Source organism: Berghia stephanieae, chromosome 1, assembly GCF_034508935.2.
Source record: "Berghia stephanieae isolate SIO BIC M18660-M18661 chromosome 1, UCSD_Bste_1.3, whole genome shotgun sequence".
Taxonomy (NCBI): Eukaryota; Metazoa; Mollusca; class Gastropoda; order Nudibranchia; family Aeolidiidae; genus Berghia; species Berghia stephanieae.
Window position 1 is genome coordinate 124,594,500 of NC_088360.1, and position 15,504 is coordinate 124,610,003.

At 36.7% G+C, this 15,504-nt stretch overlaps 1 protein-coding gene across 1 annotated transcript; it reads right to left on the bottom strand.

The window, feature by feature from the left end:
- Window positions 1–452: 452 nt before the first annotated feature.
- On the bottom strand, window positions 453–15,481 carry LOC144963018 (methylthioribose-1-phosphate isomerase-like). Its single transcript, XM_078896582.1, has 6 exons — window positions 15,347–15,481; window positions 12,509–12,651; window positions 7,676–7,911; window positions 5,516–5,685; window positions 4,501–4,902; window positions 453–3,942 (listed from the first exon to the last, which is right to left on the bottom strand). Exons 2-6 carry the CDS (start codon window positions 12,638–12,640, stop codon window positions 3,797–3,799), a joined length of 1,086 nt encoding a protein of 361 aa, XP_078752708.1. The 5' UTR covers window positions 12,641–12,651; window positions 15,347–15,481; the 3' UTR covers window positions 453–3,796.
- Between the last annotated feature and the right edge of the window lie 23 nt (window positions 15,482–15,504).

Genomic DNA, 15,504 nt, shown 5'->3' on the forward strand with positions numbered 1-15,504 from the left:
AACAGAGAGATGATTTACAAGGAAAAAATATCATCTCCCAAAACTATAACTAGACATTTGACTGTTTCCCTCCCAGCCAGGGTAACTGGCCTGGGCCAGGACAAAACCAAGTAATCTCATTTCAAGACAAAGACAGAAAGCATGTTTGAAAACAGATAGATGGGGATAGAAGACAGTAAGTGACTTTCCTGCCCGCTATGGGAGGTCGGGAACCCCACCCAGGTAGGAAGAGACGGGAACGTTCTAGAAAATAATGGAAGATAAAGACAAAATAGAAATGTAATGTAGAAGAAGTAGTAGTAATAAATGTAGTAGTAGTAGTAGTAGTAGGATTAGTACCGGTCGGGTAGCGATGTGAGTGGATAGATAGATAGAGAATAGAAGGGGGAGGGGAGGAGTTGGACAGGCTTGCTCTTTTGTTAATTAGTATAGATAACACAACATTATTTATATTTCTTAAATTTTACTGTGAGAAAATGTGTATTAAGAACTTTCTCCAAAAACTCGACTTTGCACCACCTAGAGCAAGGCTTGAAGCAAGGACCTACAAATCATAAGCTGAGTCCATAAAGCCACACAATATTACAGATAAATGATCTAAACAAAAAGACATATATATATAGCTGCCTCATAATAAAAATATCAATTGATATCAACAAAATCGTTGAGGAAATAAAGAACAAAGTGAATGAACTCTGAAATAAAGAAGTCCAAGGCTAATCACCCATTAACTCAGATCTACAAATGTAATACAAGTGAAAATATGAATAATACCTGTTGTATATTATATGGTAAATCTAAAATATGAATAATCAAATAAGAAAGTGGAACATTGTGGAGCAGCAGTGGCGTGCAAAATAGAGAAGGTTGTATATTTGACCGGGTCAGACAAAGCAGAGAGGAGAAAAAATCATCCCAAAACACTGGTAGGTATTCACTGCTTATGGATATCATGTCATAAAAATTATCAGGTAACCTCTGCTATACTACATATATGGTAGCATGTCCTACTCAAAATCAGAAGGTCTGAGATTTGATCCCAAGTTGAGGGTTCTGATTTCATTTTCTTATACTTTTTAAAAAATATAGCACAATATCCATGAAATATGTTCTATGTGCTTTTTGTTTTTAAGAGTGGCTGTGAGGTCTCGTGGTATGACACTCGCTTTCGGATTGGAAAATCCTGGGTTCCAGCCTCACTTGGTGCATAGTTGAGTCTTTGGAAAAGACTCTTTACTCACATTCTCTCACCGTACTCAGGTGTAAAATGAGTACCTGGTCGTTAACAGCATTGTCTCAGTAAAAAAAAATTGTATTATTGCCTAACAGGTGTCATGTCTCATTCTACATGTTAAGAGTTGCTGTTAGTCAGGAACCATTTGTAAAGTGCTTTGAACATGTTTAGTGAATATTGCGCAATTATTAAAAAAAAGCTCAAAAGCTCAAGTTTGACGGTGCTGGCGACGTATTTGGGTCATTTCAGTGCCAGTATAAAGGAACAAAATGGGATAGTAAAAAAGTTATAGATTTACAATTAAAAGCACACAAGAAAAGTAAGACAAAGGGAAATGTTACAAATAGGGAGCAGATATAGATTCCGAGAGCGTTCTAACATTGTGCATAGTTTGAGATCACCTAAAAGTCCCATCCTGAAACAAGCACAGGTCCCCACTAAGAGAAATACGCTCAAATTTTTACAAATCATATGTTTTAAAAAAAAGAAAGTACATAACAGAGAGATTGTTTACAAGGGAAAAAAATATAATCTCCCAAAACTATAACTATACATTCGACTGTTTCCCTCCAAGACAAGGACTCCAGCCAGGGTCTGGACAACACTAAGTGACCTCATTCCAAGACAAAGACAGAAAGCAATTGGAGAACTGATGTTGGGAGATAGAAGACACAGTAAGTACCTCCCTGCCACCCCACCCAGTCAATGTGCTTTGCAAGAGGTCCCAAGCCAAGAGAGCAGGATTTAACATATAAAATAAGACATGATGTCTGTGAGATGCAATTACTTTTTTTTTTCGACAGAGACAACAATGTTACTGGCCATGCACTTATTTTACTGGGATAAAATGTGTGTAAAAAGCCTTCTTCAAGGACTCAACTTTGCACTCCCTAGAGCAGAACTTGAACCAAGGACCTACAGATCAGAAGCTAAGTTTCATACTACAAGATTTGTGAAGCTTAGTGGTCTAGTGGTATGACTCTCACCTTCGGCTCAGAAGGTCCAGGGTTCGAGACCCTGGAGATGCCCTGAGAGGCGCATAATAGAGTCGGAAAAGGTGCTTTACTCGCATTCTCTCACTACACTCGGGTATAAAATGATTATCTGGTCCTTAACAGCATTGTCTCTGTCGGAAAAAAATTTTTATTAACTAACAGGCATCATGTTTTGCCTTACATGTTGAGTGTTGCTGTTAGCTGGGACCCCTTGTAAACTGCTTTGAGCACGTTCAGTGGATTTTGCAACATGCTATTAGTAATAATAACCGCAAAATTGCGACATACATTTTAGTTTAAAAAAACAACCTGTTTAGCGATATTGTTATAACAATAATCGGCAGTTGGTACCAATGCTTGACACCTGACCATTGTCATCTCGTACTCTTAACCAATAAAAAACACCTTTTTTCCTCCCAATGAGATCGCTTTGTTACCGACCAGTTAGAATTTTATGACAGAAAATTGCAGAAACACAGGCAAGACATTGTGATAGGAGATAGGCTGCTAAAGATTTCATCGCTTCTCAGAAGTCTGCAAGAACTTTGTCTCGTGATCAGGAAACTTTGTTCTTCTCAAATATTCATCCTTTTTTTTGCTCAGTCGTGCAAGTATGTTGTGAGCAAATTGCCAGTAGACTGTGACTTGCTTGCCCATGCAGGGATTATGGCCCCAGATAACTGTGCTGCCTTTGAATTTTTCTCATTGAATGCTCTTAAAAAAGCTTTTCCTTTTGTTTTGAGACAAGGGGTCTTTTCAGATGACATTGGTAATCAGTGTGACAGAGTTGATAGAGCTTGGACATTAATAGGTCAGTTGAAAAACGTGGAAGGAGCTCACAAATACAAAGACCTGAGTGAAATTATGCTCGGACTGTTAGTTGTTCCCCACAGCAATGCTGACTGTGAATGTATTTTCAGTCTAGTTAGAAAATGCATGACTGAGTTCAGATCCTAAATGTCAAACACCATTCTGTCAAATTTGATTATTCAAAAAGTGCTGTTCAGCAATCAGAAAAAGAAGTGTTAGGAATAGAACTGACTGCTGGCCAGTTGAAAATGGCCAAAGGTGCTACATCAAAACATCTGTCTGTGACATTTCCATGTTAATGATTCAGAAGTGTGAACTGTACTGTAAATAGAGTGTATTTATACATTAAAAGTTTGTATTAAATTCTTCTTTAGCCAATATTATATCCATGTACGACCTTGTTGACATCAGAATTTTCAAACTCCAATGTTCTTGCAAACTGGATTAAATGAAATAATCAACATATTCGATCATCTTATCCTGACACATTCACTAATCTTCAACCATCCACGGCTCATAAGTTACATCTACAGTCTACAGCAGCAGTCCCCTACCCTTTTCATGTAACTACAGTCTTTTAAATAAAATTTAGGTTTATCCCTAATTTTTCCCTCAGACTCTTCTTTTTTTTTTAGTTTGACTCCTATTTTTTTTTCAGCATATATTGGCAGGTAAGAAATAGTAAATGAATATCAATTCATCAAAATGTAACCACAAAGTCAGATTAAAGTGATTTCTACAAACAAAATACAATGAGCTAAAAAATATCAACTAATTCATCATCAAACTCTTCCATTTTGTCCCTCATTTCTGATGGCTTGAAGACTCCAAATTCTGTAATGATTCCACCAGTAATCAGATCTGCAGGTGTCACATCAAAAGCTGGATTCCAACACCCAACACCTACAGAGATGGAACATATTTTTTTAAAAACATCCTGGAGAAATTCAAATTTAAACGCATCTTAACAAGAAAATCATCCACTTTCGAAAATACAAAATTCAGCAAAAATAATAATATATGGAGTTTTATGTCTCTTGGGACAATTTAGAATCATTTCAATATCAGTAAAATGGAAGATGATGGGATAGTCAAATGTATCAGTGATTGATTGGTCAATATTTTTTCAAAATAATGTCACAACTCGTAAGAAAATGGTCTTACTGCCCTAAGTATCATTCATTGCAAAAGGAAGATGATCCATTTCAAGAAATTAAAATATGAAATATATTGACATAAAATTGAGATAGGATTAAAAAAAATGTTGTTGCCATATATCTTTAAAAAAAATTTTTGCATTCAGAATTCAGAAGGGGAAATAAATAGAGAGAGAGAGAGAGAGAGAGAGAGAGAGAGAGAGAGAGAGAGAGAGAGAGAGAGAGAGAGAGAGAGAGAGAGAGAGAGAGAGAGAGAGAGAGAGAGAGAGAGAATTACGATATATTTTGAGTAAACTTCAATTACCCTTAGCAGCGATGGGCACCCCTTTGACAGAGGTCATTTCATGATGAGGCCGCTCTTCTATTTCAATATCCTTGCCCGTATCAATATTTGGATCAAATGTAGTTTTTGGACATGCCACATAAAAAGGAACTTCATGAAATTTGGCCAGTATTGCTAACTGGTAAGTTCCAATCTTATTTGCTGTATCTCCATTGGCTACAACTCTGTCAGCTCCAACAATTATGGCACTGATTTGATGGTTCTTCATACATGCAGCTGCCATGCTATCACATATGAGTGACGAAGGAATCTTTTCATGAACAAGCTCATAAGCAGTTAAACGAGCTCCTTGATTGTAAGGACGAGTTTCAGTGCAGAACACATGCTCTAATTTCTTTTTCTCGCTCAGGCATCTAATGACTCCTGGAAAATGAAATAATTGCACAACACATCAACAAAGATTATAAAATTATACACAAAAAACGTCATAAATACAATCCCAAAAAGAAAGGATGAGGAATACTACAAGCAACTAAAAAAAAAGAAATTTCATTAAAAGTCCATTTACAACATATTTTGCTCATACCAAAAAAACAAAAAACATAGACATTTCAAATCACAATAAAAAAAATAGTCTTTAAAAAGGGAATGGTGGGCAGAAAAAATATATATAAGCACAAAGTCCAAATGCACACACCCCCCCCCCCCCCCTTCCCTCCAAACCATTTTCAAGCTTACTCAATGTACTCAAAGCTGCTGCATTCAATTCACAGCAGGCCATGTGAAAACAAATTTATTCTACAAGCGAGGCCCTTTTTTTCACTTAAAATACCCAAGGTTTGAGTATAATGTTTAGTACTGCTATAAATAAATTGGTTGAAAGAAACTAAGAAACTGGTTTTGGAAAAATAAAATTGAATTGAAACGAAAAAGAAAAAAAAAAAGTCAGATATTAAAACAAGACTCAGATATTGGTTGTAATATAAAATCTGATGATTAAATGTCAGATATTAAAACAAAATCCAGAAGATAGTACCTAGAGCAGTTCCATATCCTGCTGTTGCTAACGATCCAGTATTACAGTGGGTCAATACATTCACAGCCTTGTCACCAGACTGACTGAGAATATTTTCTGCTCCGAAACGACCTATGTTTTTATTAACATCAACATCATTTTTTAGCATGGCCTCAAAACTTTCAATAACTCTGAAAAAAAAAGATAACAAAACATTTTAACTTAATCAAAAGAACAAACTTCAACTAAACTTCATTTTTACTATATGTGTTCGTAACGTAATTCATTATATACTAGTGATCAAAAGAAAGTATACACTTGTTTCACCTACAAAATTGGTATGAAGTATTGTTATGGTTTATTTAAAAGCTATGTGTAATCATTGTACTATCATTTATCTTTCATTTTGTTAGAATTTGTAACGTTTACAGTTGATCTTGTATCCAAAATAGACTTTTTAAAACATGACCTTCAAAAAGGGAAGTAACACTCTAAACATACACTATAATTTTGACAAACAAAAAAATGACAACTTAATAAATTTACTTGTGTTCATTTCATTTGAAGTGAAGGTGAATCTAATTCAATCAGTAATGAGTATGTCCCCCATTCGCTCCAATCACAGCACTGCATTTCCTACGCATGGAATTAGTTAATGTGGCCAGCTGGTGTTGAGGAATGTTATCCCAAGCCGTCCTTATGGCATGGAACAGTTGTTGTACATTTTGTGAGGCCAGGTCTAATGAACGAACTTGGCAGCCGATTATGTCCCACATATGTTCTATCAGATTTAGATCGGGGGATATTGCAGGCCACGGGTTGATAACGTTCATGTTATTTGCTGCTATAAAACCCAGTGTTACAATAGCTCAGTGGGATGGTGCATTGCTGTGTTGGAATGATAAATTAGGATGTTCATGAAAAAATGGAATAACAAGGGGTTGTAAAATGTGCTGGATGTGCCTTGCACCGGTTAGGGATACATTTACATAGACCTGAGGTGTCCTATAGTCTCTGCTTATTTCACCCCACACCATGACTTGTCCATATCCTCTGTTTGGGGATTCCAAGACACAAGAATCGTGAAATCGCTTGTGTGATCTTCGGTAACAATGTAATCTACTGTCATTTCTTCCAATCACAAAGGGTGATTCATCTGTGAAGAGAACAAATGACCACTCATGCATTGTCCAGCACAGATGAGCATGGGCACACTGAAGACGGGCTAACCAGCGATGTGCTCTAAGAAGCGGTCACATCAATGGACTCTTGCGAAAATGTCATGCTCTCTAAGTCTGCGACGAAAAGTGTGTTGACTAATTCGTGTACCTGGAAACGCTAGCGCAGGTTCACTCGCTGTCCTAAAACGATTTCGTAGATGTAGGGTGCACATAAAGCGGTCCACACCTTGTGTTGTTACTCGTGGTCTGCCAGTTTGATCTCGGCCCCTTACCGTTTGTGTCATTTCAAATCGATCCACTAAAGAATATACAGTTCTCCTTGTGATAGTAAACATTCTTGCGACCTTGGTCACAGACTGTCCAGCTTGAAGATGACTAATGGCATGTGCACGTTGTTCTAAACTAAGTCGTGGCATCGCTTAGATTAATGGATTGTATTCTTTCATTTTGTTTTCCTGCCTTGAAAATGATTCAAGAAGACACGGATTGCAAAAAAAAAAAATCTACACACGTCCTGCCCACAGTAAAGGGCTAAAAGGTCATTTTAGCATGTGTGCGTGACGCGCCTCAACAAATGTCATTTACTATTATTATTATCATTATTATTATTATTATTATTATTATTATTATTATTATTATTATTATTATTATTATAAATGTAGTCGAGTTAGCACTTGTGCTTTCATCAGAACATGACACTTATCACAACACAACTTATCCAAACACATGCCTGTCAATATCTTGTAAACAGTATTACAAAAAACTGAATACTTTCAAATAAAATTTCAACAATAGAGCCATGAAAAACAAAAAAAGTCTCTCTTAAATGAACAGTGATACAGTGGTGATAATTGCTAATCTTATTGCTTCTGGTGCTTATTTCACTAATTTCATGTTTTTCTGTGAAATAAATGAGCTTTTTTGTCACAGCTTCCTTTCTATAATATTATGTACTGACCATTATTACAGAGTTGCAAAGTCATATTAACTTGATACTCACTTTATCTTTCCTTCTGTGGCTTGTAGATCTCCGAGTTTTGCTATGTTACGCACAAGAGCTTTTCCTTTTGCTGCTGCTTCAGCCATATTTACAGCTGTGGGACGTGCAGTGACCAGATGATCAAGTTTATCCACAACAAAGCGTTCTAATTCATTAAGGGTGGTAAACTCTTGGTTATCAAGCTCAACAGCAAGACTTAAACATCCAACTATTGCTATCGCAGGAGCTCCTCTCACCTGGAAGTTAAAAGAAAGTGAAACATAAAATGTTCAAATTCATATATGTTGGCCTACATATTTTACAGACTAATTCTAATTGCATCATTACCTGCTCTACTTTTCCCCTCCTCATTTGTTATTAGTTACACTACAAGACATAAACTCTCAAGTGGTGGTTTGTGTGCTTAATCAATAAAGTTATCCATGAGACGATTCCATTTTATTCATTTAACGGCAATCAATAATCATAGTAATCATATAAACAATTTATGTCATAGACATGTCACTCCAATTAACAGGATGATCTGATTAAGAAAAGAAAAAAAAAAAAAAAAAGAGAGAGAGAGAGAGAGAGAGAGAGAGAGAGAGAGAGAGAGAGAGAGAGAGAGAGAGAGAGAGAGAGTGAGAAAAGAGAGATGAGGAGAAGAGAGAGAGAGAGAGAGAGAGAGAGAGAGAGAGAGAAAGAGAAGAGAGAGAGAGGATGGAAGAGAGAGAGAGAGAGAGAGAGGAGAGAAGAGAGAGTAGAGAGATGGGATGGTAAAAGGAAAAAAGAGAAGAGGAGAAGAATGAGAGAGAGAAGAGAGAGGTATGATAGAGGATGAGATGAGAGTATGAGAGAGAGGAGAGAGATGAGAGAGAAATGAAAAGAGTGAGCTGAGCTTTATGAATTTGTATGTACGTTTCTGTCTGTTATGTTGATAATATTAATAGTGTTTGGCACCAAATAATAATCTAAAATGTAAATTTGATGTGGAAATCCCATTATATGCAACTTTACTGTAAATTTTGCATTATATAATATATTAGATATATATATATTTATATATATATATAATATATATATATATATATATATATATTATATTATTGAATCGTGTTTGATACAAATATGGTACGAAAAACCGGAACCACTTCAACAAACAACAACAGTCAACAAACCAACTCAGTCCTGACGATGGCCAATTAGGCCTGAAACATTAATGTAGACTGTCTCAAACATTGTGGTAAATATTAAAATAATATATATATATATATATATATATATATATATATATATATATATATATATATATATATATATATTTTATATATATATATAATATATATATATATATATATATATATACATATATATATATATATATATCCTTTCTTTAAAAAATATAGCCTTGTGGAGAACATTGTTCTTATTTGAGTCAATAAATAATTTATATGGCGCAAACTCTATGAAAGATTTGAAAAATAGAAATGTATTTTTTACAGATAGATAAACAGATAACTTGATTTCCTTTTATAATTTAAAGTCAGTTTGAAAGTTCGTTGAGTCACACAGATATTATAAAATACGTACCAATGACACTAACACACTCAAAAACAACCAATTTCATCATTGTAAAAAGTTGTCAGTTTGGCGTTTTTACGACAGGAAGAACAACCAAAAGTTGACAGATGGATTTTGACCATTGTTTTGATTTTCAGCCGCCATTTTGATTTGTGAAGTATTGAAAGGTAGTGCAAAGCAGTCCGAGGGTCTTTTTTTCTATTAGGGTTAGCTCGAGATCGAAGGATTTTTTTTCTATTAGGGTTAGTCATAAGTCTTAGTAACAGTGCTAGGGTGTTTGTTTTTCCATAAGTTAAGTAAAGGGGAGACATTCCGAAAGCTCCTACATCCCCAGTATTCTTTCAATTTGTATTTTCACCGTTGATCTTTTGTCAGGCGTGTATTTATTCAATTTGTCATCATATACAGTGGAACCTCCCGATTACGACACCTCCGAATAACGACAACCTCCTGATAACGACATTGACCCGTGGTCCCGATTTTTTTTCTACATAAGATCAGTAAAAATAACCTCCAAATAACGACGCACTTTTTGATAAAACCTCCGAATAACGACATCATTTTGGCGATTTTCGGCAGTTTTCGTAGATATCTGATACTAAAAATACAGAGTATGAGTACTCAAAAGTTTATAAAAACGATTCCTGCTTGAACCAATACCAATGAGAACGCAGCTTTTTTTTTTTTTTTTTTGACGAATCTTGGCTGATATGCATTAACAAGGTATAAATGTAAGTGTAAGCAAGTAAACATAAAATCTTGGAAAATGTGATATTATGTGATGATAGAAGTAGTAGTAGTAGTAGTAGTAGTAGTAGTAGTAGTAGTAGTAGTAGTAGTAGTAGTAGTAGTAGTAGTAGTAGTAGTAGTAGTAGTGTAGTAGTGTTTTTGTGGGAGGAGGGGGAGGAATTTTGTTTGTTTTAAAGGGTTTTACAGCGCCTGTGACACATCTATGTCATATCAGCGCCAGTAAAAAGGAAGAAAATTGGATAGTAAAAAACATGCTAGATTTACAATTGAAATGACATAAGAAAAAGTAAGACAAAGGGGAATGGTTTAAATAGGGAACAGATGTAGATTCCAGGAGCACACTATCAGTGTATTCAGTTCAGATCACCTAAAAGTCTCATCCAGACACACGCACAAGAACCCTCTAAGAGGAATACACTACAATGTTTTGTTTGTTTTTTCAATGTTAATAATAAAAACTGGTCCTGCGGGCCTTACCACGCCCACTTTGTCCGCCATCTTGGAAACCTCTAAATAACGACATAAAAACTCGGTCCTGTGGGATGTCGTTATCGGGAGGTTCCACTTTAGAAGCATTTTAAAAACTCTAGAGCAAACCCTGATAGATTTGTAAAAGTTTAAAATTTCCTAATTTAACCATTGTTTTGATTTTCGGTCGCCATTTTGATTTGTGAAGTATTGAAAGGTAGTGCAAAGCAGTCCGAGGGTTGTTTTTTTTCTATTAGGGTTAGCTCGAGATTGGAGGCTTTTTTTCTATTAGAGTTAGTCATAAGTCTTAGTAAAGGTGCTTGGGTGTTTGTTTTTCCATAAGTTAAGTAAAGGGGAGACATTTCGAAAGCTCCCACATCCCCAGTATTTTTTCAATTTGTATTTTTACCGTTGATCTTTTGTCAGGCGTTTATTTATTCAATTTGTCATCATATAGAAGCATTTTAAAAAACCCTTCAATTTAATTACAAAAACAGATCAAATGAATGTTTCGGGTTTCCCCTTTATCAACAAAACAGGATGAATGAAACACCACAGATGAATGAGATTATGTGGTAATGGCGTAGTTAAGATGAATAAACAAAACATTGGTTGGCAGGAAATTTGTATGCTCCTTTGTAAGGAAGCACTAATTAAAATAGAATACTAGAAATTTCTAAAAGGTGCGCAATTAATTAAGTGAAAAGAGGGGAGGCGGGGATGAACTGTGTAATGCAGTTTAGAAAGTGAAATATAAAAACAAAAACAAAATTGAAGTAACTCAGCTCCTTGTAGTTGTTTATGGCCGTCCGCTTTTTATGAATGGTTCTCACTGAATTCTTGAGGTCGGACTTTGGGCATTCGGGATTGCATGTGGTTTTGTGTATTGGTGCGTTGTGTCCTGCTGGCGGGTGATTTGAGCATTTTGGATAAACTCACAGCATCGATAGTTATTCCTCACATACAGAGAAGATAGATAAGAAGGAAGGGCGATAGGGAGAGAGAGAGAGAGAGAGAGAAGAGAGAGAGAGAGAGAGAGAGAGAGAGAGAGAGAGTGGGGGGTGTGGGGGGGGGGGGCGGGAGAAAGGACAAGATTCTTACCCTTAGAAAGGAAAGAGGGAGGAAATTTGATTATTTTTATGTAACTTTACTATAACAAAATTGCATGTTATGTATATAATATGGAGATATTACTATTTCTGACATAAGCGCGAAAGAACAGAGAGATAGAGATAGATAGATAGATAGATTTTGGATAAACTCGCAGCATTGATAGTTATTCCTCACATAAAGAGAAGATAGATAAGAAGGAAGGGCGATAGGGAGAGAGAGAGAGAGAGAGAGAGAGAGAGAGAGAGAGAGAGAGAGAGGAGAGGGAGAGAGAGAGAGAGAGAAAGAGAGAGAGAGAGAGAGAGAGAGAGAGAGAGAGAGAGAGAGAGAGAGAGAGAGAGAAAGAGAGAGAGAGTGAGTGAGGAGGACCACAGACTTTCCGTCTCATAGCTTGTTACAGGAAATAATAAGGAGTATGATGAAGATGGTGAATGGTGTTATAGGGGAATGGTGAAAGTGAAAGATTGTGTAATGAAAATATTAGGAAGGTTGTTATGATGATGATGATGATGAAGATTATGATGATGATGATGATGATGATGATGATGATGATGATGATGATGATGTAGTTGTTGATGCCGGGCTTTTTTTTTTTTTCCGATGACTACTATGTTACTAGTGTGCATCTGAGTGAGTGCGTCTATGTCAATATTGTATTGTTATAAATGTGTAACCAAATGACAAATTGCCACTTTTTTTTTAGGACAATAAAGATTTATTATTATTATTATTAAATTACACTCCCAGTACTTGCTTGTTTTGCCATTGCACCCCCCCCCCCCCTCCCCACCTTTTTTTTTAAGTAACAAAAAAAAAAAGAAAACTGATAACAGTTTGCATATGCATCCATTAAACTAATTGAGAAACTTTGTCAATATTTTACTCACGACAGGCCCGCAAAATCTAAAATATCCACTGCAAATTTTTTGGGGGATTAGATATTACCTGCATTTTCTTTATAGCATCCCATCCCCCTTGTGTATCTTTGATGTGGAAATAATGTGTAGTGTCTGGAAGCTGAAGTTGATCTAAAATTTCAAGGCTGCCTCTATGATAACGAATGGCTTGAAGGGTCATCTTGATTTGCTCTGTAAATTAGATGAAAAAAATAAGATAGGATTGACAATAATTTCATGTGCAGCCCATATTAAAATTCATATGAAGTTCATATATAATTGACAAGTTGGGCTGCTTTACGCTAACTAAATCCAAGAGAAAATGTTCGACATCTGATTTTGTCATTCCCCATGTTGCACAGTTGTAGAGCAGAATTGATTTGACCAGTGTGTTATATTTTTTGTTTTATTTTGTCGTTTCTTATCCAGATATGTATAACTTTGTGGAGTGCTAATTTTGACAGTTGTTTCTTGTTTTCTTTATCCTCTTTGTCCCAGAGCAATGCTGCCGTCTTAAGGGAAAAGACGGTATGTTTACTTGTAATAAGAGGCCACACTCATCATGATCATCATCACCATCATCATATTCACCAGCAGCAGCATTATTACCACCGCCATCATCATCCTTCTCCTCCTCCTCCTCCTCTTCCTCTGGCTCCCATGTTCTTGATCTTTGTTCTACTCCTCCTTTATCCTACCATCGCCCTACTAATCATCATTATTATCCTTCCACCCCATTCTCTTAATCACTTCTGCTCCTCTTTTTCCTCATACTTCTCCTCCTCTTTTTCCTCCTATTCCTACCCTCTATTGATTTTCCTCTTTCTTTTGCTATTTTTCTTTAACCTCTTGACCCTTCTTCTGCTCCTCCTTTATCCTAGTTTTCGCTCTACTAATCATCATCATCATCGTCGTCATCACCATCATCATTATCACCACCATCATCATCATCACCATGGATACCATTGGGAATTGAAGCCGGACTATAGAAAAAGAGAAGAACCCTTCTGAGTTCACTCTTGTATGTCCCAGGTTCAATCCCCATTGGTGCCCATCTCCTCTGGCACCCAACTCCCATAGTCCTGCTTCAACTCCCAATGTTATCCATCTCCCACAGTCCCAGGTTAACTCCCCACTGGTGTGAACTTCCTTGAGTCCCAAGTTCAATCCCCATTGATTCCCACCTCCTATGGTGTCAGGTTCATTCACCTCTGGTACCCAACTCCCATAGTCTGGCTTCAACTCCCAATAGTATCCCTCTCCCACAGTCCCAGGCTAACTCCCCATTGGTGTGCACTTCCCTGAGTCCCAGGTTCATTCCCCATTGGTGACCACCTTGTAATGTGTCAGGTTCATTCTCCTCTGGTACACAACTCCCATAGTCCAGCTTCAACTACCACTGGTACCCATCTCCCATAGTCCCAGGTTCATTTTCCACTGATATCCTCTTCCCATAGTCCCAGGTTCACTCCCCACTGGTGTACATCTCCCTGAGTCCCAGGTTCACTCCCCAATGTTGCCTACTTCCCATAACTTTGTCGGATATTGTCAGGTTTCTGCGGGTTTGGTAAAAAAGTAATTGGAAACCTGTCGATAACCATAGTCTCAGGTTCACTCCCCACAGGTGTACAATTCCCTAAGTCTCAGGTTCACTCCCCACTGTTGCCTACTTCCCATAAGTTTGTCGGATATTGTCAGGTTTTGGTTGGGTTTCGTAAAAAAGTAATTATTGCTTTTTTACGAAACCTGCAGAAACCCAGTCCCAGGTTCACTCCCCAATGGTGTACACTTTCCTGAGTCCCAGGTTCACTCCCCACTGCTACCTACTTCCCATAACTTTGTCGGGTTTCATAAAAAAGAAACACCCGTCATATTTGACATCCCTCATTTGCTTAGGCATCAAGGGTCGTCTGTTTCATTGCTGAGGCTAGATGTTTATAAACGTTAATAGTTTCCAAAAATTAAAGCAAATCGGTTAAAGAGTCTTATTGAATGAGGCAATAGAAATTTACGAGGTCACATAGGACCGCACAAACCCATACTGCAAAGCCCGCCCTCTTTTGTCTCTAAAAGAGTGGTGACACGCTACTATAGCATTAAACCCCACCCACTCTCGATTCTTCATCTTGTCATGATGTCACCCATGATGAAATTTTGCTTGATTGATTTCTTGAATTTACCATTCTTCGAGGTATAAAACTTGTTGCAATTAACCAGTGAGTTTTATATAGAATTAGTTCCGTTTCTTTGGAAATGTTGCGATTAACCTGAAGTTGCGATTATCCGGAGTGGACTGTATCATTATTTAAGTATTACTGAGAATTTAAAAATCGTAATTTTCAATAAAATTTCGTAATTGGCCAAGAAATTTGTCACGATTAGTCATTTTGTTCAGCTTGACACACGAGTATGTTTACACATTTCATAAAGAAAACAGCGTGTTTACATTTGTCAAGAAATACCCAATCGTTGGACAGCAACAAATAATGTGATTGATGACTTGGTTGGACGAAAACATGACAGATCAGATCGTCCCCATTGATAACAATTTGGGTTATCAGCATCAATATCAATATTAGATAAGAGTATTAGACCTGATCGATTACGATGGATAAAAATGGCATTTAAAAAACTTCTTTACACACTTTTCTTTGTGATTTTTAAAAATGCTTCGAAATAAGAGGAAGACAACATTTTTTTCGGGTTTTTTTTTTTCCGATTCTGATATATCTATATGGTTCACAGTTCACAAACGTGAGTGTGAGTTGAGTATGGCATTGTGGATGCAAAAAGTAAAGAGAAGTCATATGTTGGCAGCGCATCACGTGCCAGTGTTTCTGACATAGCCACGAAACACTGAATGAATGTGACAGAGAGTGTAACTTACCACGGAGGGGCGACTGATGAGAGCCCAAAATAGGAAATATGGCAGAAAATCCAAAATAAAAACACACAAATTTGGAGAGATGATCACAAAAATTCAATGACCTTTCAGCTTTTAGCCCTTGAACCCGTTGACCCTTGACTCAAAAGATGTCAACTTCC

Bases quoted from the DNA above. Each gene is read 5' to 3' on its own strand.
- LOC144963018 (XM_078896582.1), bottom strand. From the start codon at position 12,640: ATGACCCTTCAAGCCATTCGTTATCATAGAGGCAGCCTTGAAATTTTA. The intron at 7,912-12,508 runs GTAATATCTAAT...TTTAACTTCCAG, and splicing joins ATGCTATAAAGAAAATGCAG to GTGAGAGGAGCTCCTGCGAT. The intron at 4,903-5,515 runs GTACTATCTTCT...TTCATTTTCCAG, and splicing joins AGGATATGGAACTGCTCTAG to GAGTCATTAGATGCCTGAGC.